At 40.8% G+C, this 25542-nt stretch overlaps 2 protein-coding genes across 2 annotated transcripts in view; one reads left to right on the top strand and one right to left on the bottom strand.

The window, feature by feature from the left end:
• LOC105230783 (trans-1,2-dihydrobenzene-1,2-diol dehydrogenase) overlaps window positions 1-25542 on the top strand; it is a 67795-nt gene that overhangs the window by 27136 nt on the left and 15117 nt on the right. The gene's annotated exons all lie outside the window — the stretch shown is intronic.
• Window positions 978-25453, bottom strand: LOC105230781 (mucin-5AC). Its single transcript, XM_011211757.3, has 3 exons — window positions 24479-25453; window positions 14444-14698; window positions 978-4220 (listed from the first exon to the last, which is right to left on the bottom strand). Exons 2-3 carry the CDS (start codon window positions 14682-14684, stop codon window positions 1510-1512), a joined length of 2952 nt encoding a protein of 983 aa, XP_011210059.2. The 5' UTR covers window positions 14685-14698; window positions 24479-25453; the 3' UTR covers window positions 978-1509.

Raw genomic sequence — 25542 nt, 5'->3', positions numbered from 1 at the left:
TGGACTTTTTTGGTGTTTCCGTTGGGAAAAAATCTTTTGGGCGTCCACTGCGATTACCGTTTTAAGTGCTCATTTCACCACGTCTAAACTTAACTTACCTCAGATCCGCAGCCCATCTTTTTTCTTCTTTACTGGACAACGCTTACGCGATTATAGCCGAGCTACAGCTCTTGGCCGGATAACATCCGGGTCAACTCCAGTAACGTAGAACCAATCCTTGATGGTGAATTTGCCTGGGGCAGTGTTCGGCAACTCGTCATCAAGCCCAGTTTTTGCTTCATCTGTATTTTTTTCTTTCAAAAAATAATATTTTATCAAATGCGAAATTTCTGTTTATCCATTTCATAAAAACACAGGTTAGGTCTAACTAAAAATCATATGGATTTCATTTTAGTGCCGCCATCTATGTGTTAGGCCGGAGACTTTTGGTTCTTTATAGAACAAGACCTAGAGCTATTAAACTCTTGCGAACAGTGTGGTTCAGGCTGATACCATTTTGCTGCTTTTCTCTCAAATCTGCTCTCTCTTTTGTTGAACCCTGTTCAATTATATTTTTTTCTAGATCTATTGCAAGATCGGTTTTAGTATATGAATAATTATTCCTTGCCAGATCCTAGGTAAACTCTGGACATAGCATATGTATGATCTCAGCGAATGAAAATCCATCTGCTAAATTTTTTGACACATCTCTTTAGAATAGGTGCTTACTAAGGGCGATAGATGAAGAGTGCATGGTATTGTAAGAACTAAAAGGAAGGATGTTTGATATGTAACAATATATTTTTTTTTCAGACGCATAGACTCTATTCGACATCGAATCGATGTTAAATCCTAAAAAAGCAGTGATCCGCTTAGACTAATCATATTCAGTTCGTATGGTATTACATCTTCGTTCTCTCCACTATGTTCTCAGCCTTAGACGAAACTAACGATACTGCATTTATTGGTTTAAATAATTTAGTTTCATTTCGTTTTTGAAAACCTTAAAAATAAAGATGACAGCACAGAATACAAAATAAATAAGCTTAAAATCTAAACAGACATTTAAATAAATATTGAGTCACAAAATAATCGCGACGAAACTTAAGCGTAGTAAGTGAGTAAATCTTTGCCATAAATAAATAAATACAATACAAAATACATAAATACATAAATAAAGCTGTGTTATGTACATACACTAAAATTTACTCGGAGAAAAGCAAACGAAGACGCTTAGTAAAAAAGTTGTGTCTAAAATACAAGTTTAAAAAATAGATTTGGTGTAGACCAGTACGTAGAGTGTAAAAATTCCTAAATGCAACTGAATTTTCCATATTACATACATATTGAAATGGTTTGACTGTACGTCTGAATGACTGAAATGCTGCGCCGAACAGCGGCAACGGCCTCCACAAAGATGCGCGAATGCAAGCGATTAGTCTTGGTCTCATCGAAAGGTTAAGAGTTCAGCATTTTCGCATTAGCCGTAGCGGCGTGTATTTAAGCGCCCTTGGCGTCTGGCGCGCACGTCTACGCCATTTTCGCTTGTGTGCGCACAAGTATTGACGATGGCGCCACATCACTCATACCCAACTCCTCCAAATCCACATCCTCGTAATCGCCCACAAACTCACCCTCTTCGCCATCGACAAATCGATCCATGCGCTTAATTGGCAGATCGCCATTTGCACTATTGTTTGCCTCTTCTTCGTACTCCTCGAATTCATCATCGTAGAAAGCTGACGACGCGCCCTCATCATCGGCTGCGTCGCCATCGAAACGCTCAATTACGAAATCCTTAAGACGTGATTCCGGGCGCTGATCATAATCGAATACTTGGCGCACCTCACGCGGCGGCATATCTGTGGTGAAGCTAAACTCTGCCGACCCCGAAGCAAAGGTGTCGGCGGCGTTAGTGCCAATGCGTGCATCTGGTGCGACAGGTACTACCGCAGATTGTGCGGCAATTGTCGCGGGAGTGGCGGTGTTGACTGCCTTCAAAACGGTGCTGGGTGAGCTCATCACCGCAAGTTTCGTGGTTGCCGTTTGTTTTGCTTGAGTTTGTGACGCGGGCATTTCAATTGAATCTAATGGCTGCTCGGCAAAGAGTCCGCCTAGCGAGGAGTCAAGTAGGCTGAGTAATCCCGACATGCCAGTTGGTGGCTCATTAGGCAGCTCGAGCTTTAGCAGTGGCTGGCTTTGTGTAGGTTTTGCAACAGCTGGCGTTGATGTTGGCTTCAAGCCTTCATACCTAACAGTACTTTTTGTAGTTGCTTTTGTTGTTACAGCAGCAGCTGTTGTGCTGATGATCTTAGAAGATACTGTTGTTGCCGTAGGTCGTGCTGTTGTTGTCGTTGATGTCACGGGTTTCGTTGTTGATTTAGCGGTTGTATTAAGTTTTGTGGTCACTACAGACTTTGAAGTAGTTGGCGTGGCTTTCATGGTTGGCGCAGCCTTCGTAGGTTTCGCTGTTGTGGTCGTCGAAGGCTTGGCTGTCGTCACAGATTTCGGTGTCGTTGAAGGCTTTGCTGTTGTTGTCGTCGTCGTGGTCGAGGTCTTCACATGCAGATGTTCTACATGGAAGGTTTCGGGCGTGCCACGCTTCTCCTCTCCCGGTTCCGCTACACGCACGACGGGTTCACGTTTCGGTATGACGGGCACTATTTTCGGTAGATTCAAGTTGATACCATTCTTGCCATATTTCTTCACTTTCGAGTGACCTTCAATAATTAGGTACATAGGGCCTCTGAGTGGCGCTTCGGGTTGTTTGTAGTGTGAGAATAAGGAGTCGGTAGTCATTTGCATTGGTGCCACAGTCGGCCGGGATGCCAAATTGCTGGTGGTTGGTATCAGCAGGCGTGAAGAAGTAGTCGACGTAGTAGTGCGCGGTGTCGTCGTCGTTGTTGGTGTAGTGTAAATGACATGCGTGGTGGTGCTTGGGGTATGTGGGGTCAGTGTAGGGCTAATAGTTGGATAGAAAACGCTGGGTGTGATAGCAATTGGTGATGCTGTTGATGGCACACGTGGTGTAGTTGTTGTTGTGGTCGTCCTGGTAGCTACAGTCGGAGGCGCCGAGACGTGCGTAATCGGTGTTATTGGTGTGAAACCACCGCTTACTGCATTGGTGGATGGCATGCGCTCATAAATGGGCTTTGTAGTCTCGTAAGCATACTTATTGGCGGACGTTGAATAATTAGGCTTGGCTGATGTTTTTACGACCTCCTTTTGTAAGAGTTCATGCAACCATGGCTTGCGTCCCGCACCGCTTTGCTTTAGACTGTTCGGACTATGGCGTACCGAATTGGCTGTGTAAGACTCTTGTGGAGGATGCGAAGTGATGCTATTCGAGCTGGGACGTGCGTAGCTGAAGTAGTGATGGGAATCCTGCGGATGTGAGTCGTAAATGTGTGATATTGGCATGCGCGATGACTGTGCCGACGTTGAAATGGCAGCTGCTGAACCACTGGGCATAGCATATTGATGATGTTGCGGCTGCTGCTGATGGTGATGCATGGTAGGCGGCGCATGATACATCCACGACGAGGACGAAGCCGTTGTAGACATGCTTGGATGGTGCTGCATCTTCATATGTTGCATTGCGAGCGGCGACAACGATGACGAGGATGGTCCCATGCTTGACATTGTGGAAGCATGCGGTGGTGGCGCCGCCGACATGCTATGCCGATACTCCGTATGCGCTTGTGAGGGTTTCATGGGCACATTGAAAGTGTTGATTGGCGGTGAGTTCATCTGCATGGGTGGTGGCATTAGACGTGTCGGCGGTTGTTGTGCATAATAGCTGCGACGCACTGAGGTGTATTTCGGTTGGACTAGTGGTATTTCACCTTTTGCATTTTTAACGGCACCCGGATGGTGGGATTGATGGTAGTGCTGGTGTGGCACAACAACATGTTGGTTCATATGTGCGTGTTGTTGTGGTGCATGCGACGATGCATGTATGACACCGTTATTGCCCCGTAAGTGTTCATTCGGCATGCCGTATTTTGGAATGTCCTGTTGGCCGGGGTGGGCAGCAAAGCGCACGCTATTTATATCCTGCTTGGCGCTGTCACTCTCCTCTTTGCTGTTGCCACCATCTTTTGTGGTTGTCTCCGCCCAGTAGCGTACATGCTCCAGCGTTGGCGGGCTGTAATCGAATGTTGGATCGTTTTTCAGTGGATCTCCACGGCCCACAGGTCGCCATTCGTTGCTGTAATCCAAGCGCGGGCTAAATGCGTGCGCTGTGTGTGCGCATCGTACGTAATGATTGTATGCCATGAGTTGCGTGAGCGTAATATAGAAAAGAGAAAAGAAAAGATAAGCGAATTATTAAAAATATACTTCAACCAGTATAACTAGCATAAGATTCTCTGTGCTATTTTAGAATGTTAGTTAATGTATACCCAACATAGTTGCTTGTTATCGGGATTTTATTTTTCCGAAAGTGTCAGAAATTTTTGGTCCAACTCTCATTCAATGGATTATTGATTCAAAGTCTTACAGCTATTAATTTAAAATTGTAAACAATAAAATCACTGCTAAAGTATAAAACAAGCAGAGACACTAGAGTCCCAATTATTATCTTGTCTCTATTGTAGACCTTTTTTCATATTCTTCATAGATCCCATGGATTTTGTAGGCTTTTTTTAAAACTGGTTCTAATCTATAGCTAATCTTGTGACAAGGCGACTTTGTGCCACGTATCGTTCGTGAGTTGTTCCTACGTTGAGATCTCTAATACTAACCTTTTGGCTCTTTTTGGGGCTATATAGTGTATCTATTTTCATTCGAATTGAAATTAGTCTATCTTCTTTCGAACCAAAGACAAGGCAGGTTAACAATAGACCTGAGGAAGAAGTACTGAGATCATTTCGTTCCATTTTATGAGTTTCCTCAATTTTTCCGTCTCTATTTCGTTAAGATTCATAGAGTTTTGTTCTTAATCACACTTTGTCAATTTTTATAAAACCCTGTTCTGTTTACCATGTTAAATAGTTTTCTAAAGTTAGGATATACGATAACATTTTTTTGTTTAAATCTTTAAGACTTCATTATAAAAGAATAAAATTAAAAAAAAACTCATAAAAACCTAATCCTAGTTCGTTTAGCTGATAATCCGTTAACATTCATTCTTGAATATATGAAAAATTAAAAGATCTTATCTTTGTCTGTTTTGGTTCGTGTCTCGGCTGCAACTTCTACCCACGTTCTAAAGGCTACTGAAGTTTCACTAGTTTTATGAGCAGCTTTAACATTTCAAAAATACTAGAAGTATAATCTTGACGTAATGGGAAACAACACTGGTCATCGGTAGATTTTAAATAATTTAGAATTTACGGTATGTGTCCTAGCTATAATTTAGAATTTATGGTATGTGTCCCTGCTAAAACTTTTAAACTGACCGAATGCTGAAAGCTGGTATATACGCTTGATATTTCTTAAGCCAGAACACTAAATAAATCCCATCGACTACTACTCGATTATTAAAAGTGAATATTGAAAATTTAGGTTAGGCCCGTTATGTGATTACCGGTGCCTGTGAATTCCATAAAGACTTTTGGAAAAGTGGCTTTAAAAAATATTCTACAATCAGTTGGGGAGGTTAGGTTAGATGACTGATGTAGAAAGATCACATGCAGACTACTACTACTCAAAAAGAAAGTGCTGAGTTGTTTCCACTTCATCTTTTTCCATACATTCTTTTTGCATACATCTTTGCAGATGGCGTCTAGTAAGATTCCCAGTATTACAGCACGGGCGCCAGTTGGGCAATGACCTGTTAAAACCCCCAGAGCTAGGAAGAGGCTAGCCTTTCTGAGGGCAAAGAGATCACTAAATCTCTTGCGATCAATCTTGTGCCAAAAGCTCAGCGCTGGTCAAACTCCTACGAAGCCCAACTGTCCAGTAGTAAAACATGAGAAAATACGGAAGCACCAACCCGCTCCCATTCTACTAATAGCTTGCTAGCCCATAAGCCTACTTGAGGATTCTATGAGATAATATTGCTTGCGTTTCTCTATCATCTTTCAAAAAGAAATAGAGTCCGTCTTCGAATATCTAAAATTAATTAAAATTTATGTATTGGGTATCAACTAGGTCCGGCTGGTCCATTAATATACTTGTGTGCATGCAACTTACTCGCTCTCCGTCCTTTTTTTCCAAACTCTACACATGCATATCTACATTTTCAATGCTCCATTTAATTATTATATATTTTTTTATTTATATTTTCCATATGTTTATTGATGATTTTTTATTACATGAGTGTTATAATTGCCCATGCTAATGCGTACAACGTTGAAAACATTGAAAAACATCAACGCCGTCAACGGTGCTGGTTTGAAAAGTAGCCGGGCGGGCTTGTGTGGGCCACATCAATGCCACAATGGCGCGCTGAAGTTGCTACTCGACTTAACATTAACTCGCCTGGCCGACGGTCGCTCACGGCACCGCCACAGCCACAGCCACCACCACGGCCATGGGCAAGTGGTTCGCCTGGCTTGCGCCATGTGCTCCATCACCCCAACTGCTGGCCGCCAGAGTTGACTTGCTGCAGAGCATCACACCACTGTTTATACGATGCTGTCTGTCGGTCTGTCTGCCTGCCAAATGGTGCATTGGTTTGAATGGCGTGGCTGTGGCTGTAGCCGTTGCCGTCGCCGGTTAAGCGTTCGCCTACTACGCAATAATAGATATTCGCTGCGGTATAATCATAACTTGTTAAAGTGTTAACAAATGTTTCTGCTACCACCTCACCTTGCAGCAGCAGCAACTATGCCCCAGCCGGCTTCACTAACGCCACGACCACCACCGCCGGTCCCCAGCCATCAGCACCGTCTTGTTGGCTGGCCACCTTTCCGCCGCCTTCCGCCAAGCTCTATGGTTTCACTGTTTGTTTGTCTGTCGTCGTTCGGCCTGTCAGTTTGTAGTCTGTGCTCTGTCGTCCGTCCGTCTGTCCGCCTGCCCACTTGCCAGCCTGCCTATTAGTGCAGCCCAGTTATTGCCGCTGCTGCATTTAACAGCTCTACTAACTACCTGTGGTATCAAATGTCGTCTTCGTTTTCAACGTGGCCGTGGCATCGCGTCGCGGGCAATCAGCTCTGCGCTGCACCGTCCGTCCGGTTCGTCGTTTCGTTTGAGGCGTCGAAGCGAAAAAATTGTGCAAATTATTTTATGATGTATCTACAATTGCCACAACAATGTTGATTACCACTTTTAGTGCGTTAATAATGCCAGTCAATGAAATTACTGGTTGCTGTGTTAGTTGATTGTTCAGTTTGCTCGTCTCTTTTTGCTCTTATGTGTGTGTGTTATTGTTGCTGTTGCTGTTGTTGTTTGATTTGATTTTTGTTTTCATTTTCGCCGATAGCTTGAATGTCTTCTTTATTGCTGCTTTTGACTCTCTTGACTGTGTTGATTAGTATTGGCTTGGCGCATACATATGTGACGTTTGTTGGTTTTCCGAGAGTTGGACTTTGAGAAATGTTAATGGTTGTCTCTATTGAATTTCTTCCATGAATTAATTTATATGTGTGTGCATGCAATAATTGTGGAAAATATCATGGTTCACAATAATTATATTAATTTTCACAATTGGTTTATGCCTGTGTGTTAATCAGGGTCGATTCAAATTATAATTAATACTTTAACTTGTAGCGTGGGATCTTTATGTTTATTGAAATCGCTTTATTTTTGTCGAATATAGATGATAATTGACAAAAAAAGTAAATTGTTACATTTTTTTTTGTCGTGGATTCGCCTTTGTGTTGTGATCTTCCTTCCTTGCCATAAATCACACAACAAAGAAGATTTCGTACCTCAGAACCATATCAAAAACATAGATGCACTACAGACTCTACTCATTAATATCTTAGCAATGACTTTTATAAACTTAATTCTTATTTGATGAAATAGTTTGCCTTTCTTTTTTATATTCTTTTATATAAAGTTTTCCAAAAAGAGTGATATGATTTCTTTAAAAGAAAAGCACACTAAATGTTAAGGAAATATATCAAATATTTTTGTTCAATGTGAAGTACAATTGATACAATTGAGTTCTGAATATAACATCATTCAAATGGCCACCACGACTTCTTTTGCAGGAATGAATGCGATGAACTCGAGTTTCGAGTACTTTTTCCACTAAATCAAGTCGTACGACATGAATAACAAGTTCAATACTGACTTCTGGTCTGGTTTATTGCTAAAGACCAATGACTTCCAATAACCCCACAAGAAGTAGTCTAATAATTTTAAATCACGACTTCTTAGAGGCCATTCAATGTCAAAGTTTCTTAAAATAATCGAAAATGCAAACTTTTCTCGCCATAATTCGGTTGTTGCACGTGCTATCCGGCACGTAGCCTCGTGTTGTTGGAACCAGATGTTGTCAAGATCAATTTCTTCCAATTGCGGCCATAAAAATTTGGGTATTATCCATCTATACCGCTCTCCATTAGCATTAATAGTGTTACAAGCTTCATTTCGAAAGAAGTATGCGCAGGTTCACCAGACCAAAAACCACACAAACTGTCAACTTAAGTAAATATAATGGTTAATCATGAATAATTTATGGATTTTCTTTGCACCAGAATCGACAGTTTTTTTAGTGGGGCGGCACTCAGATGAAAGTAAATCTCATCGGAGATGATTTTCTTAATAAAATCGTTACCATATTCAAGTTTTTCCAAGGCAAAATCAGCAAATTCACGACATATGTACTTCTATAGTGGTTCAATGGCTTCAGTTCCTGAGTGAGAACAATTTTAACTGAATACAATAAAAAAAATTACACATCATGGCATATTAAAAATGGCCAAAACGGCACTTAGAAATCATAGCATCCCTATTGGAAAACCTGGAATAATATTCTAATTATCCGAGAATATTAGCTCATGCTAACAATCGAAATTGTTATGCTCCAACGTTTTATCATTGTATACATGTATGCATTCCCACTTTCTGTCACTCATACTTAAGCAGTTTTTTTAGAGTGGGAGCTTGTGATGAGGTCGCTCTTGACTTTTGGTTTATCCACAAACCGTAACACTAAAATCGATACATTGTGTAGAAACTGTACTGACTGAACTGAGGATTTAACATGACCGTGCTGCTGTCTGAATCTGAGCAGGCTAACTTGTCCACTTTACCTTCTAAGCATAGGTCATGTTTACAGAGTTCTTCTGTCTGTTGAGCTTCTTCTGTCTCTTGCAAAACCTTACGCTGTGAAACTTTATGTTGACACGAGTTATCGTCTTAATTTATGCCTATACAATAGAAATTAATGGACCTGATAAATAAGGCCACTTAAAAATATATTGGCTTTGATTTGATTATTCTGTGTTGCATAGACTACTACTCAAAAATATTGAGTTTATCTTAAAATAGTTTAATTCACTTAAATACCAGTTTGGGGTATTTTTGGAGATATAACTCTGCTTTGCAAAAAAACGTCGGTTTTTGTCTCTATACGCAATTAAGTCACTCAGTTTTCGAGGTATTAGGCTGAAATTCTGCAAACATCCTTTTCTTTCCAAGAAGCTGCTCATTTGTCGGAACCGCCGATATCGGACCACTATACGATGTGGCTGCCGTACAACCCGAAAACCAAAATCAAGTTTTTGTATGGAAATTTTATTTATTTATTTGACAAGGTAACTTCACGAAGCTTGGCAAACATTAATCTCCAAAACCACGCTATAATTTCTGAGCACATTGTACAGATCGGGCTACTATAACATATAGCTGTCATGGAAACTGATCGATGAATATCAAGTCCTCGTATGAAAAATTATTTTATTTGCCGTCATATCTTCACGAAATTTGGCATAGATTGTCTTCAAAGACAATTCTACAGTCTGCGAACATATTGTATAGATCGGACCACTATAACATATAGCTGTCACATAAACTGATCGCTCAAAATAAACAATCCAATAATATGTCTTCAAAGAAAATGAAGAGTTACACATGTAAACACTGCTGAAAAGCGCAGAAAATACGCGAAGAAAAATTGTAAATACAACAAAATATAAACAGTAAAGCAAATCATAACAGAAACTAGGTAAACAAGCTCCTGCCGAGCGACTTGACTTGAACTTGAACTAACAATGGCCACAAATGACGCGGCGACAACAACACCCGTGCCACAGCAGGTACAGGTGGTGCAAGTACTTGTGGCGAATGCAACATAGATATTGTATACACAGTTATATGCACAATATATATGTGTGTGTTGCATGTATCTATGTATGTGTATCAGTGCAAATATATCTGTATAATTTTTGCTATGATAAATGTTTTGACAACAAAGACGAAAGATCAGCAACAAAACTGGCAACAAAGATTGTGTATTTATGACTGTATTTGCGTATGTGTGTGTGTGTGTGATTTATGTAAGTATGTATTTGGCGAAGATCAGTGCATCAAAAACCATATTGGCCAATCACGCTAATGGCTAAATGGCTGTGGCTATGTGGTTATGCGGTTATATGGTGGCTGGCATTGCAACATTTGTGGCATTTGTGTTGTTGGAATTGTGGCAATGCAGTGCTAAGCAAAAAGCCGAAACGTCGAAACGCATAAAAGCGAAATAAAAACAAAAGTAGAAATGCGCAGCAATGTTCAATGGTCGTTTGATGGTCAATCACTCATTCACTCGTACACTTGTACGAAAACAAACACACACACACAAACATTCATGCATGAAAATTCGAAGCAAGCTGGTTGGAGCTCAGAAAGGATGCGTTGCAAGTAAGCGCGCCTTGTGGCGGTTGGAGCGGGCGAGAGTGGCGGCGCGGTCTGTGGTGAGCGACGGATGAGCAAATGGTTAGATGATTTAGAAATAACAGCAACACTAAAGAAAAGAAACACAACAACAAGTAAAAGAAGTTGTTGGCAAAGCGGCTTTTTATTGGCAAGCGGCATAAAAAGCGGAAAGTGAACGCGCGGAGGGTTTATGTGCGGTTGCACTTGCTTTGACCATCAAAGTACTTTACAAATATACACACATATACATGTGCACTCACACACATATATGCACGTATGTATAGTTTATGGCGAAGAAGAAAACAAGCGCTGCTGCGCTGGCTGATAAATTATTTGCTAAAACCTGACAAATCGCTTTCCATTTTAATACGACAAATACACGGAGATCGACGCACGCACACACACACACACACACACGTACACACATTCGCTCAAATGAAATATGCCACAAACACACACATAAATCATTACATATTTACGCCAAACTGCCAGTGTTTTGACGAGCAAACGAGTCAACTGGCACGAAGCAAACAAAAGACTTAAGACACGAACTCGCTTTTGGTGCCTTCGAACGCGCCGAAGCATGCAAAACAGACGCAGTGCAGTTGTCGAAGACCCGCTGCCCCAATCACGGCGGCAAATTTGTCATTACAGCAAGAAGGCTTCATAACAGTCAATCGCTGGCGATTTAATAGACTTCAAGCGTGGCAACTGCGGCGCGCGCAAACAAGGATCTGCTGCACTTGCAGCAATGTGAACTGGTAGCTGGCGCAACTGCCGGCAATGACGGACAAATCAGTATGCAAATAGTGCCAGTGCCGCAGCATGTGCTTTTACTGAATATGTGAAGAAGCATGTATTGTCGACGCGACGACGAAAACAAACAACAGCTGTTGCAGCGGCAACAGAAAATTAAAAAAAAGAAATCAAAATCAAAATAAAAACAAAAACAAAAAAGCCGCCACATTCACATCATAACAACGTAAACAATGCATTTTATTGTGCGGCGCAACAAATTTGCAGTTTACTCGTGCGCATGCGCATGCGCGGAGTCTGTGTCAAATTCGATTAACGTCACACACCGACGGAAAACGAGCTACAAACACATATGCATACAGCATTAAACAACAGCTAAGCTGGCACAGCTCGTTTCGTGGAGACACACTGCGACCGCTGACGTTGCCACCGCCACCAATAACGCCACCCCGTCACAGCTAGCGCGCTGTGTGCCTCTGGGACAGCACTGTTTGTTATGACTCTCGGCGGCTGTTGCGCACGGTCATTGCTGCCACTTTGTCAGCATCACTTTCAATTTTTTCGCAGCGCGCCGCCATTCAAATTGTTGCTACTTTGATTTTTTGCCAACTTTTTTTGGTTTGTTGAAAAATGCGCCGCACCGCCGATTGTCTCTGAAAATTTCGTCATAATTATATTTTGGTGTTGGCATTTCTACTTGTTCGCTATTTATATACAAACAATGCTAACCTCTATAATAGTTGTCAGCGCTATTGGTGTTGTTGTCATTTCTTATTTTTGTTGTAGTAGTTGCTGTCAATGCAGTGCCCCTGTTTGTTGTATTTTTTGTTGCGACTAAGTTGGAGTTTGCATTTATTTTTTGCATTTCTATTGCGACTTTTTCGTATTACGTAATTTGGGTATTTTAAAGCAGCGTCGAGAAAATGAAATTTAAAATTTTTGGGACTGCTTGAATTTTTTGAATGTGTTATATCCCTTTTTTTTTGTTACCGCTTATCGCTTATCGCTTTAGGTGCGGTTGAAGCGAGGACACAATTTCTTTTCTATGTGAATCGCGAAGAAATCATCCTTCTTTGGAGCTGAAGATTTTGCATTGCCGTCACTTTCGTATTTGCTCCACTAAATTTGATTTATGCTATCAGAAAGTTCAAGCAGGTCGAAATTCTACAAAGCCTTCTTTATTTCTCTCTCCCTCTCTCTCTCTCTCTCTCTGTTTCAAGAACTTCGTAAGAGACGTGGCGTCGAATATTCCCTTGTGCCGCTACGTCGCACAGAAATCGCCTTAAATTAAATTTACTTAATAAGGGAAAAAGATCTTTAATGGAGATATTTATCTAGATTTAAGCTAGCAAAGTTTTATAAGCGTTTAGGTAGATGCTCGGCATAACCTGGTAGCCCTCTCTTTCTCTCTTGTACTGGTGCTAACACAGCTATTGTAAGACCAATTCTGCTCCACGGTGCAGTAGTATAGTGGATAGGGGTACGGAAATCGACCTATCAGAAGCCAATGAAAACTGGTTAAGAGGCTCGCTGGGCTATGCATAGCAGGGACTTTAAAAACAATTCCAACAGCGGCTCTTGAACTGGTTCTAAATCTGCCACCTACAAACCTCTTCGCTGAATACTGCGCGGCAAAATTGGTGGAACAACTACTGGCTGCTGCAGAATTTACATAAAGAAGCTTCGGGCCTAGCTCGGTGGGTAACGGCGCCTGGGCAAACACCGACTACATGATCCCACTCGTATCAAAAATGGACGATGGAGTTGGTGCGAGAATATACTGTCCAGAATTAGGCATAAGACAGCCTTTTAAGTTGGCGGACCACTGCAGTATTATTCAAGCTCGGTCTTTGCTAGCGAGAGACGCAGAGCTGGCCTCTAATGCACATGCAGGCAATTCCAGAGCTAACTTCAATGCAATCAGCCAGCAGCAATCAAGGCAGTAATCTCGTATTACATATCGGTCAGAAGTGTCTTGGGAAGCAGGGCTGCAGTGGAAAGTGTTGCCTGAAGCAAGAAACTTCACTTCTTCTGCCAGGCCACAAAGGCATTGAGGACAATGAAATAAAGGACGAGATTGTCAAGAATGTTTAGAGCAAACATTAACTGTCGACGATCTCGATAAAAATCAAAACTCGATGTTACCAGCTACCTGGCTGCAAGACTGCAAAAGTCATGTGCACAACGGTAGATCGGAAGAAACGCAAAATTTCTATTGGCACTCGATAGAAGAGAATACTAACAGTCTGGTGGCGACACTCGCACGCAGGATAAGGCTGACAGAACGAGAAGACTGCAGGAAATGTCTACAATGGAGCATCTCTTGTGCACTTGTCTTCATAGGAAAGTCTTTGCTGTAAGCGTCTGGGGTTCCCATGGTATGATACACTGGAGGAAGCCGCAGAATCTGTTAAAATTCGCGTCAAGCGCAGGCATCCTAATTTTAATCAGTCAGTTTGTATGAGAGCTATATGTCATAGTGGACCGATACCGGCGGTTAAACACCTCCTCGCTAACTTAACATAGTCTGTTCTGCGTATAATACTGTTACGTTCGTTGACATTTGAGGATGCCTTTTATATTTCAGGAATTTTATCACAAAGTTTGACATTTTTGATGTATGATTACTCAAAATGTTTTGACATACGAGCTCTAGTATTTATTTTGTTTACAGTAACTTGAAATGTTCATCTCGATCAAAAAATGGAAATCAATCACGAACAATTTAAAATTTAATATAATCCTCCACAGTTTTCGATAAATATTTACTCAAAAAACATTTTAGAATGGAACATTTGACAAAGTTGTGCCTTTTCTTGGAGGTCGAAAATATTCGTCAATATTTTTCGTTTTTAAATTCATCATTAAATTATTTTTTTTTACTCATTCGTACTGCTATTACATAATTCTATTATATTTGTAATACCCTTTGTGTACATACCCACGTCGTTTATTGGCTCATTTAAAATCGCATTAGTCTTCTCATCTTTGTTGTTGTCCACCACTGTTATAGTTGCGATAGCCGCCTGGTTTTGCTCAGGCGTTTGCAGCTGCTGCTGTTGATTTGTCTCCTGCTGCGCATTGCTCGTTGCTTGCGCGGACGCCACGCTTGCGCTGGTGAGCAGGAAGCTTAAACCAATGCATATCGTAACAAAATTGAATTTGTTGCGATCGGTAATCATTGCTGTCAGGGGATCTGTAATGGAGAAAATTGAAAAATTATTACCATTTACTATTTGTGGCAAGATCAAAGATTATGCTAGTGAATTTCTTAAGTAAATATATACATTTTTCTGTACGCTATATGGCTAAGAAGCTAATGAAAATCGTAAAAAGATAATTTAGATAGTTTTAGAAAAAGCTTTTCGTGAGAACTTAATGGGACTGTAAATAAACTTATAACACTTTAGTCAGAATAAAGTAAATTTAAAACACTTTGGTTACAAAGCGCTCGATTCCAGGGTAACTCAGAAGGAAAATAAGGCCCGTACGATTAAGGTCAGTATATAAAATGTACTGGTACACATTAAAAGAAGGACTCGAGCCTTAAATGGATTTTGCTAAAACCGTTCTGCCTGTTGTTGATTCGTACAGTTCGCTTCCAATTTGCTTTCTTAATGACTTAAGATCCACAAAGAAACCGAACATAACTGATGCAGCTTCGCAAGCCTCGAGCTATCGGATCCTCTGATCTTTCTTTTCAAAAGCCGGAGGCAGGAATAAACCCAGGAAGCCACAATTGGTCTGTGAATGTTTCTCTGCTTCTTCACTACATATTTCTTCTTTGGAGGATTCTAAGGAAGGAGACTAATACCCACCTTAGTCATCTTAACGTCGGCTCTTATGTACGAGGTCTTTTCATCAATTTGAAATGAAGGGAAGCGTATAACGTAGGAATATGAAAACTCTTACAGTGTGTGGATCTTCACTGTTGTCCTCGAAGAATATGTACTACATATACCTGCATGATCTTGAAGAGTCCTCGAAGTGAATATTTATTTTCGTGGGCTTGAAGATCAGTTCCACTTTTTGTCTCGAACAAAATTTTCAAAATCTGTGAGGTGCCAAAGAAGATGGAAAATATAAAGCCTCTTTCCCCATATTAGCTTCCGATGTGAAAAGTCGTATTCTTTTAACTTCTGGTTAGAATTTTGGCCACAATTTACCGTTCTTCCTAAGCCCCATAATCCATTCATACCGTATTATTCGCTGGGCTTGGCGCCATACCCACACAACGAGATTGCGCAATTTCTTTTGACACTCATGTAAAAAGCGCGTATTTTAAATTGATTACATCTTTATAACTTTGCCGACCGTGCGCACTCGGCTGGCAAAAGCGCCGCATAATATAGCAACGCTCGGCATGATACAGCACAAACCGTCGCGCATGCGCACAAAGGGAACAGCCCACTTTTTTTCAGTCCAAACGGACAAACACACAATGCGAGCATGAGCTCTGGTGCGCGAGTACCCTCCTACCGCATAAGTTCGTTCGTCCCCTATTTACGAGTATGTTGTTGTCTGGCTTATCGGTAAAGTATATTTTTCTGCAATTCTTGTCAGGACCAACATGTATGACAACTTTATTAAAATTTATTGCGTTATCGAGAGTTGGCAACCGCAGAGGAAGAGAAGTATTAAGTGAGAGGAACATGAAAGGGCAGGCAAGCGCAACTAAAGAAGAAGGTTGGCCGGCATGGCGGTCGGAACATGCAGTGTTGGCTGGTCAGACAGCGCGTCGGACGCCGGAGTTGCAGTCCCACGTTGTGGTGGGCAGCCACAGACTCGTGGTGTGCCACACACGCTTAACGAAGATGCGTATCTCATTTTGATTTTCTCGTTTATTGCGATAAATTGCAAGTAAATATTATAATCAGTTGTGCGCAAGGCAGGTACTGTTAAGATATTGTTGATTTAGAGGCGGCGGAGCAATTGTGAGACTGAAAATAAATGAAAGATGCGGCATACAAAGCTGCAACGATGCGGGAAATATTGCTGTTTCTTTGAAGAATATCGTCAGTGGTGGTGGCGCTTGCATCATGGTCCAGCATATTAGTACCCAACATACAAAATACATAAAAATTATGGCTACATATGCCCAACAGATCCGTGCAAAAGGTTATGACACCAATCGAACAGTTTTGAAAGTTTATTTGAACTCTAAGACTTTTTCTCTTCTCTTGACTGGATCTAAAATCGCCAATTCTAGAAGCTTGTTAGACAAGTCCTTCTCCAAATAGTCACTCAAACGTAGACGATGCCTTTGTTCTTGTTGTTGTAGCTTTAAAACCCTTTCTGAAGCACGTTATAGGAATGATGCCGAATTAATATGTCTTGCTCAGACAAAAATCCGGGTTCAGGCGTTACTGTCGCGGGAACGGAAAGATGATACTCTCTCATCCTCTGTTGCCACAAGTCGTTTTCTTAATAAACACTTTTAGAAATTATGCCCTTATCCAGCTTAAATGTTGGCCAAGTATCTCTTCGTTCTACTCCAACAGTTGTCTCATCTGCTGAACTACTTTTTGCTCCCTTTTGGGATCGCCGCTGGCAACACCTAATCCATCTAATCGACCTACTTTTCCTCTCTTTAGAAACCTATTTCGTTGATACTTGTTAATTATTCTAATAATCTGCTCTTTGTCAGAGAAATGATACCTGTGTTGGACTCAAGAGTGCATAAATTATGTTTTCGGTTCTATGGCTGTCATCATGATGCATATTTTAAGTCACGTCCCATATCATGAGGCCTCGTCGTCACAGCCACAACTGAGCATATAGTTGCCAATAGCAGATATAACTGACTGAAGGTGAAAGATCTTAATTTCAGAGCCGAAGCTTTGCTGGGTATTCACACCATGCCCCGCATTCATTGGTGCTCATTGTCCATAAGAAATTCGTGCACGTCATTTTTAATACACCCAGGTGAGCTGCTCACTGTGCTGTCAAGTCATTTCAGCGCACAATTCATTCTGTTTCCTGTTATATGCGCTTCTTTCTCCGACTTCTTCTTTTTCTTCTTTGTATTCCTGTATGCAGGCTGAAAGTATACATTTCATTGCTTGTTGCATTTTCGATTTTTTCACCCACATTCTGTATGGCTCTGTGCGAACTTGCGGTGTTGCTTTAGAAATTCACTTTTCAATTTTTCAACCTATTTATTTTTTGGTGTCCTCCTTTGCTTGAATTTTTAATCAAGATCAATTGTGGCCAACGCATGTCCTTAGGGGCAGCGTGCATGTCGACTGACGTGGCGCCACTCAGTAAGACAAATGTAATTTTGCATAAATGTCATGCCCTCTAGGAAATCCGTGGGGTTTTTAAAGAATTCTCCGGTAAATATTCATTAACTGTTTCTGAGAGTGTTAGCCCTAACGATCGGGTGACTTACGAGTACATCCGGAACTTTGGGTTTGTTGAATGTAACCCAAACTCAGACAGACTTTTTTGCTTACGGATCATGGGCCTCTAAATGAATTTTTGCATCAGAGGCACCTAACTGATGGGTCGGTAGGTCGGTGTTTGTGTGGGGTTCGGTCTGAAGACTGAAGTTTTGTCCTCGGACACTAGAGGTTTGATGGACATTTACATAGATGTTAGCGAGGTGATCTCCACTAGTCGAAATGGCGAACAGTTAGGATCGTTTGCGCAATTGTTTGGATGGCGAAGTCGTTTACTGGGAATTAGGGTTAGCTTTTGTATGAGTGGTGTGTGTATGGGGTCCAACCCTTGACCACCAGTATAGAGCAGTATTAAGGCTCAACTGGTAGTAATTTCGGCTACGAAGTCTAACCGGAGACTTAATTCTGGTACAATGGGGAGCAGGAGCCCTTTCAGTTCGCTCCAACCTACTAATGCGGACCGGCCTCTCAGGGAGCTTCGTGGTGGTTGTGGTTAAAACCCGCATGCGGGAAGAACTGACACCTTCTCAGTTGAAAGTGGCCGGACCCAAAGTACGGTAGAGGTTTTAGATGAGCCACGAACCCTACCAAGATGTTTAGTGGGTCCATTCCACACTGCCAATTGGTACTGAAAATTGCTTGGCATTTTCAGGGCGCTATGTGCAACTCTGAGGGTGTTTTATATCATTTAATTATATGTGCCGAAATTCCAACAGGGCTCACATGCATTAATCTCCAGTTTGGGTTGGCGTATGTAAGCGCCACACGCATAATTCTTTCTTCTTGTGCCGCATTGCTGTTGTAATTTTTTTCTTCTGCACTGAAAGTGAAAATGACCACACAACAGCGGCTAGCATTTCGTTTTCAACCGATCATTTAACCGAAAATTCGTTGTACCGGTACTTTGAACACATGAAAATGTTGCATCCCATCGCCAGCGCGGCCAGCTTTGTCCCGCTATAAGCGCAGGCGCGGCTTGACAGCGCAAACCCTGTGAATTGGCACATTTTGTATGTGTATGTGTGTGTTCGGGTTAGTTGTCAGTTGGCGCGCAGCATGCGCCCGTCTTAAAGGCAAATAGCGAAATATAAATATGTATGTTCATGTCTCTGAATGGGTGCTTTATGATTTATTTTCGCTTTTGTTCGCTGGCGCTCGGCACAATGTTGCTCATTCGGCGATTTTCCCTATCTTTTCCCACAATTTTGATTGCAGGCGTCACAAATTCTCGCCGACGGCATGAAAAAAGTGAAATTAAATTAAAAATTTGATATTTTAAATATATTTTATATGCTTCTACTTATTCACTTGGGTGTTCTCTTTCTGGCAGCCAAGCAATTAAGCAGATCTTGCGTTGCGTTAACACTTAATTAGCTACGCGTTGTGTAGGAAATCCCTTTGATTTTCGACCGTGTGCTGTGTGGTGCCGAAATAATTTTGCTTTACTGACACTCCACACTTTCTAACTGTCATAGAGGTACATGCAAATTTATTTATTACCCGAACATGTAGTAAGTCCAAAATGATATATTTTAACTGCTTAATTATGATACTCGTATATGGCTATTTTACAATGACAATTTTCATCCAACTAAAAGTGAGAAGTTTGTCATGACAAATGAGAAAAATAATAATAATTTATTCTCCGTGATTCAAGTGATCCGGTATGAAATCAAAGTGTGTGAGGATATCCGAGTCTTTTAAGAACCCAGCTTCTCTGAGTCTGATAGCAACTTTCGCAGCCACATACTCTCCGACGACGTCTTCGGGCACTACGCGCAATATGGTGTTAAGTGCCATTGTTGGAATGGACCTTAGTACTCCACACATGCTGATGAGTGTAGAGTGAGGTCTTTTCTGGAGCCATCCAACACATGAAGACTCCATAGAACATAATGGGCTTGACTATGAGCACTTTCGGTGAGAGACCCCACCTTTTGACAATAGCTCATGTAAAGCAGTATATCGATGCCTTTTTTTGTCTCCCTCCGATATTCGCTTTACATGAAAGCTTCCTATCCTGTATGAGCCCTGAATATTTTATTGTTACCGCCAGTTGCAGACGGATGTCTCCCATTTGCGGCAGCTGTGATACAGGGATCTTATGTCGTCTATGATATTAAACTCACTCAAGCAGATGAGACCACTTCCGACTGCCCAATTTGTTAACGCGCTACCCTTGCTTCAACTTGTACGCGGTACTTAGAAACGTTCCTTTTAACCATAACTGCTACATCGTCTGACTAGCATCTATATAAAAGGAGAGAGAACTTCATCTGTGGGATTTCTGTCGCACAGAATACTGAGAATGAGGTGTTTGATTCAACCCTAAGATCGTCCAGAGCAATAATGACTGCTTCCGGCAGGACGTTATTGAAAGCTTCCTCAATATCAAGGAAGGTCCCAACCGAGAATTCTTTAACCCTAATGGTTTACTCAAGCCAAGACATGATAGTATGCAGGGCAGCATCCACTGACTTGCCTTTACAATAAGCATATTGCGTTTCTGAAAGATAGTCCATCGGAATGCGCCTCATCAACTCTCGTAATATCTCCCTAGGTCCACATATGTCAATATGTCTGGTTAATTTTGCATTTTATATATAGTTGTATTGGGTCCAAAAAAAAATTGTTACAGTACTAAAAACGAACCCTTATATCTTAGAACTCATCTCTGTAATCAATAATAATCATTAAAAGAGAGAGTGAGAACGAGAGATTACCTATTTACAACATCGTAGTCATTTATTTTTATTGAATAGCTTTTAACCATAATAATTTAATATTAATGGCACAAATAAACTTTTCAATAGTTTCTAAAGCGAAGAAACTGAAAAAGCCGAGCGGAACCGTTTAACACGGAGCAAAGTGGCCTGTGCCTAAATCAATAACTATGAAAATTAATATTAAAAAAACTATAAAAATAAATTAAGAGCAAACAAAAACAAATGGGGAAAATAGAAAAATCAACCACACACATATGCGGACGCACACGATTCGAATTGAAAGCAAAATGTAATAAATGACAAAAATCAATAAAAGCAATGGAAAACCACACGAGCCACATTAGCTTTTCAACGACTGCAATTCAAATAAAGTGCAAGTGCAATGCTGGTTCAGCCATAATAACAGCGTTTAAAGTAACAATAAAAACAAACACACATATATATGTGTATACATATATATAAACATACATATATATGCGAGTACATAAAGTAAGCAGCAGCGTTTAACTGCAATTGACCAAACGCTGGCGGTAGCTAATTTCATTTGAAGAATGTCATCTTCACTTTAAGTGAAAGAAGTTAACACATAACACTTGTCGCCACCGTAAAGGGAGTGGCTGTTGGTGTTGGTGTTACTGAAGCTGAAGCTGTTGCGCTCTGCTTCGATGTGGTGCTGATAGCTGCAGTGCTGATTGTGTGGTAAAGACGTAAACGCAGTGGGAAATACTTATACATGTGTATATAAAGGGTGCTATTTTAGAGGTATGGCAGTTCTTTCTGGAATAATTATCGAATCAGTTGTCAAAGAAAGCACATTCGTTTGAGATAAAAGGGCTTGCAGCTGTTTAAATTTTAAAAATCTTCGAAATTCTGTGATGAAAATTTACAAATTTTACAAATTTGAATTTGCTATATTTTGAGCCGAAGGATCATGAAGAGACTCTCCCGGGCTTTAATACAAAAAAAAATGTGAATTTTTATTTATAATTTTTTATTAGTCCTTAAAGGAAATGTTGTTCCCTATAAAGAAGTGATATCCTACTTCTTTCTTCCCGACGTCAGTATCAATCTATGGTGCATGGGAAGGCCTCAGGAGTTCTATAATCGAAATAAGATCGGCTATACTGGAAAAGCGGTGTACGATTTCACTTTCAATATACAAATTCAATATTTAGTCTTCATTGGACACATACACGTTTCCCATATGGTCGAAAATCAGTTCAGTGTCCAGATATTGGTCATTCTATTAACTTTTCTGGTTTTCCTTTTTATATCCTGAAAAGGGTATATAACAAAGTTTTAACACCCAGAAAGAAAAATGGCAAACCTTATAAAATATTATATATGAACGATCGGCGTGATGAGCTGAGCCGATTTAGTCATGTCAGTCTGTTTGTCTGTCTGTATATACGCGAACTTTACTATCATTTTTTGACACATGAATCTGACATTTTGTACACGTACTTTTTGCAAGAGGAAGCAACCACAGTTAACGTTTATTCTTGTATAACTTAAAAAATATTTATTAATTTTTTTAAATAAATTTTTTTTTAATAAATTTTAATTTTTTTGCGCTTCATTCGAAAAATAGCTTCATATCTCCAAAAGAAACACCCTTTAAACGCAGAAGCACACATACACCCCGCCACACTTAAGTACATTTGTTGCACTGCACTTAAGAGGCATTAGTGTTGCGGCTGCCATTGTGCTATTGAAGTGGCCACCTAGCGTCTTACGTCCAACGGCAATTGCCAATTGCCATTTGTTCGATTGTTGTTATTATTGTCGATATTAATGGTGCTTAAAGCGTTGGGCTGCCTACATGCCGCTACTAATGTTACTGTTATTGTCGCTTCTGCACTTACGCCTGCACTTGCTGTTGTTATTTTTGTCTATGTGGTTTATGTTGTTGTTGCCAGTGTGCACCAGCGCTTCCTCCATTCAATAAAAATGCATAAAATAGCCACTAAACGCCGCGCTGCGTGCTTTTGCTTTGCTTTTCAGCTTAGTTGGTGGTAAAAACCCACCTACTTGACCGTCTATCTGTTCGTCTGTTTGTCCCTCTGTCTGTCCATCAGTCAGCCAATCCATCTATCTGTTAATTTGCCTCTCAGTTGGTCGCCAAAGCTTTCGGTGGCTAAGTGAAACTAATGTTAATCACATTGGCGACGGCATGCCAAGTCAACTGAGTGACAATCAATGGACGTGCGTGCGATAAGATTTTTGCAGAGACTTGAGATTAGATAAAAAAGATTAAGGTATACTCTCTGGAGATGTAATTTCGCGCTTAATAAGGTCGTTCACTGCCTTAGGGAGTTTTTTTCTGGAAGTATTCGTAACTATTTTTGTTTTTAGAAAGGGTGTTGTTTACTTAGAGGCAACTATGGTAATGGCAAAAACCATATATGAAGCTCTGGTATGACCGAGATGGCAATGTGGTTCTACGTAACTCTCTTTCCTATCCCTTAATAAATACCAATGAACACCACCTTTTCCTTCCGGGTTATAAGTATTTCTTCTCTATGATGCTCTACTGTCAGGTAGTACCGCTTCGAATAAAGTTTTAAACCAAAGCAGTAGTTGTGTTTCGATCGCCCACCTTAAATTTGAAATGCCAATTTCGACATGACCAATATACCGGGGTTTTCAATAAGAGCGTCACAAAAACAAAAACGGTCTCTGGCTTGTTGGCATAGACCATAGACTTGATGTAGCCCCACAGGAAATAGCCTAACTGCGTCAATTTGAAGGACTGAGACGGCCAGTTATCTGGACCATTTTGTGAAATAACACGTTCACCAAACTTGGTTTTCAATAAATCGATTGTGACATTCGCTGTGTCGCTTGTGACGCCGTCCTGTTGAAACCATATATTTTCCAAGCCCTTGTCATCCAATTCGGACCAAAAATACTCGGTTGTCATTGAGCGGTAGCGATTTCCATTCACAGTAACGAGCCGGTCTTGATCATCACGGAAGAAGTACGGCCCGATGACACCACCAGCCCACAAACCCCACCAAACCGTAATTTTTTCGTGATGCAATAGTGACTCATGGAGTACGTGTGGATTGCTGCCTGACCAATAACGCATATTTTTTTCTTACGGACGAAGCCATCCAGCCAGAAATGAGCCTGAAGATGATTTTTCGATGAAAATCCGGATCATTTTCAAGCTGTTGTTGAGCCCAAATACAAACATACTACGATTTTGTTGGTCAAGCGACTTCAGTTTTTGGGTCCATTTGATCTTGTAAGGATGTAGGCCAAGCTCTTTTCGCAAAATTCGCCACAATGACGCCACATAGATGTCCAACGCTTGAGAACGACGTGTGAGAGACTGATTTGGGTCTTCCTCAATTGATGCGCTAGCGGCAGCAATATTCTCGACACTACGGACACTTCTTTGTCTCACTGTGTTCTTGTACTTTTCTAGCTATATGTAGTCTCTATTGATATCTAATTTCTCTGATTTATATACCTGATCGTTATTATACTCTACAACCATATATAATATATTAATCAAAAAGCGCACTTATGGTAAAGCATGCCAAACTTTGCAAAGGAAATGTCGGATGTGCGCTGACAGTACTAGCATTACTCTATACAAGGTTAATAGATAGCAATCCTAAACCTAAAAATATTTTTTGTGCACGCCAACATTTGTTTTTTGGAGTGGAATTCAAAAATATTTCCAGCAATATATTTTGTGATATGAACGATTGCTCGACACCAACCGCATTTAGCTCCTCCTTCTTTGTTAATCATATACTTATTTATTTATTTATTTATGACTTGTAATATTACTTATTTTATAGTTTTCTTGTTATTTAGTCAGATAATGCCACTTACCATAAACTATACAAATATCCAAACAATTTTCCTTCGCTTATCGCCGTTTTATTGTCCTGTTTTACAAAGCAATTTCGCACTTTTACACTTCGTAAAGACTTTTTGCCAACAAATTTCAAATTTCTTTATTTACTTTGCACTTTTTTCGCACTTGTTTTTCTTTATGCATGTATTTTCACACTCAATTAAGCGAGCAAGCACTTACTTATGCACACACACACACAGGCATACCTGCCTACAAACATGCAAGCACACGCTTGGTGGTGGATCCTTTTGGCTCGCTATCAGTTTGAAATTAATTTTTTTTGCTGAAATTTACTTATTTGTTTATATGCGCGGATGGATATTATTTATATGTATTTGATGCACTCAAATGCGTGAAATTATTGCCGCTGTTTAAGTGGACTTTTTGCCGTTGCGGTAGTCGTTGTTGTTGTTTTGCCTAGTTGACAATTCATTGAGTAAAATTTCACTTTTGTTGTGTTGTTTTTTATGCACAAACGCACCTAACAAGTGTCCGTCGACACGACAGAGCCTGTCTCTGGCGTACTACGTAGCCGCAGGTGCAGGAGGAGGGCGCGGGGCGTTGCGGAGAAGCGCAACTGGCCGTCTGTCTGTCGGTTGGTGATGTCTGTTTTGTTAGGCGCTGATTATCAGATTGAGCGTGAGCTCTTCGAGTATTTTGTTGTGTGCGCGTGTCGGACTAGTCCGCGTTTGCGCTTCTATTTGGTTTGCGGAGTTTGATGGTCTTCCTGCGCGGCTGCAGTTTTATTGATTTTTATGTTAGTTTTTCACCGAAATATTTTCTGTTTAGTTTGTAACGAGATTTAGTTGTTGTTTTAGTGCGCTTAAATTCGCGTTATCAGTTTATAAATATATATGTGTACTGTTAAGCGATTTTCGATTTTCAACACCAGAGGATTTCCGTTAGAGCAGCCGTTTCGGACGGCGTTCGGTCGATAACTGAATGCGCGGTGTTTCCCCACGCGGCCAACAACTTGTCACGCGAATTTCAACCGAAAGAAGAAGCAACCAGCGCGCAGGCGCAGCGGCAGCAGTGCCGG

The sequence above is a fragment of the Bactrocera dorsalis genome, chromosome 1 (assembly GCF_023373825.1).
Source record: "Bactrocera dorsalis isolate Fly_Bdor chromosome 1, ASM2337382v1, whole genome shotgun sequence".
NCBI lineage: Eukaryota > Metazoa > Arthropoda > Insecta > Diptera > Tephritidae > Bactrocera > Bactrocera dorsalis.
This window is presented reverse-complemented; position numbering and strand designations above follow the sequence as displayed.

What these genes read in the sequence shown, in the direction of transcription:
- LOC105230781 (XM_011211757.3), bottom strand. Translation starts at nt 14,684, where the DNA reads ATGATTACCGATCGCAACAAATTCAATTTTGTTACGATATGCATTGGT. An exon ending in TGAGCCAATAAACGACGTGG is followed by an intron (nt 4,221 to 14,443) that starts GTATGTACACAA and finishes GCGCACACACAG; the next exon opens with CGCACGCATTTAGCCCGCGC.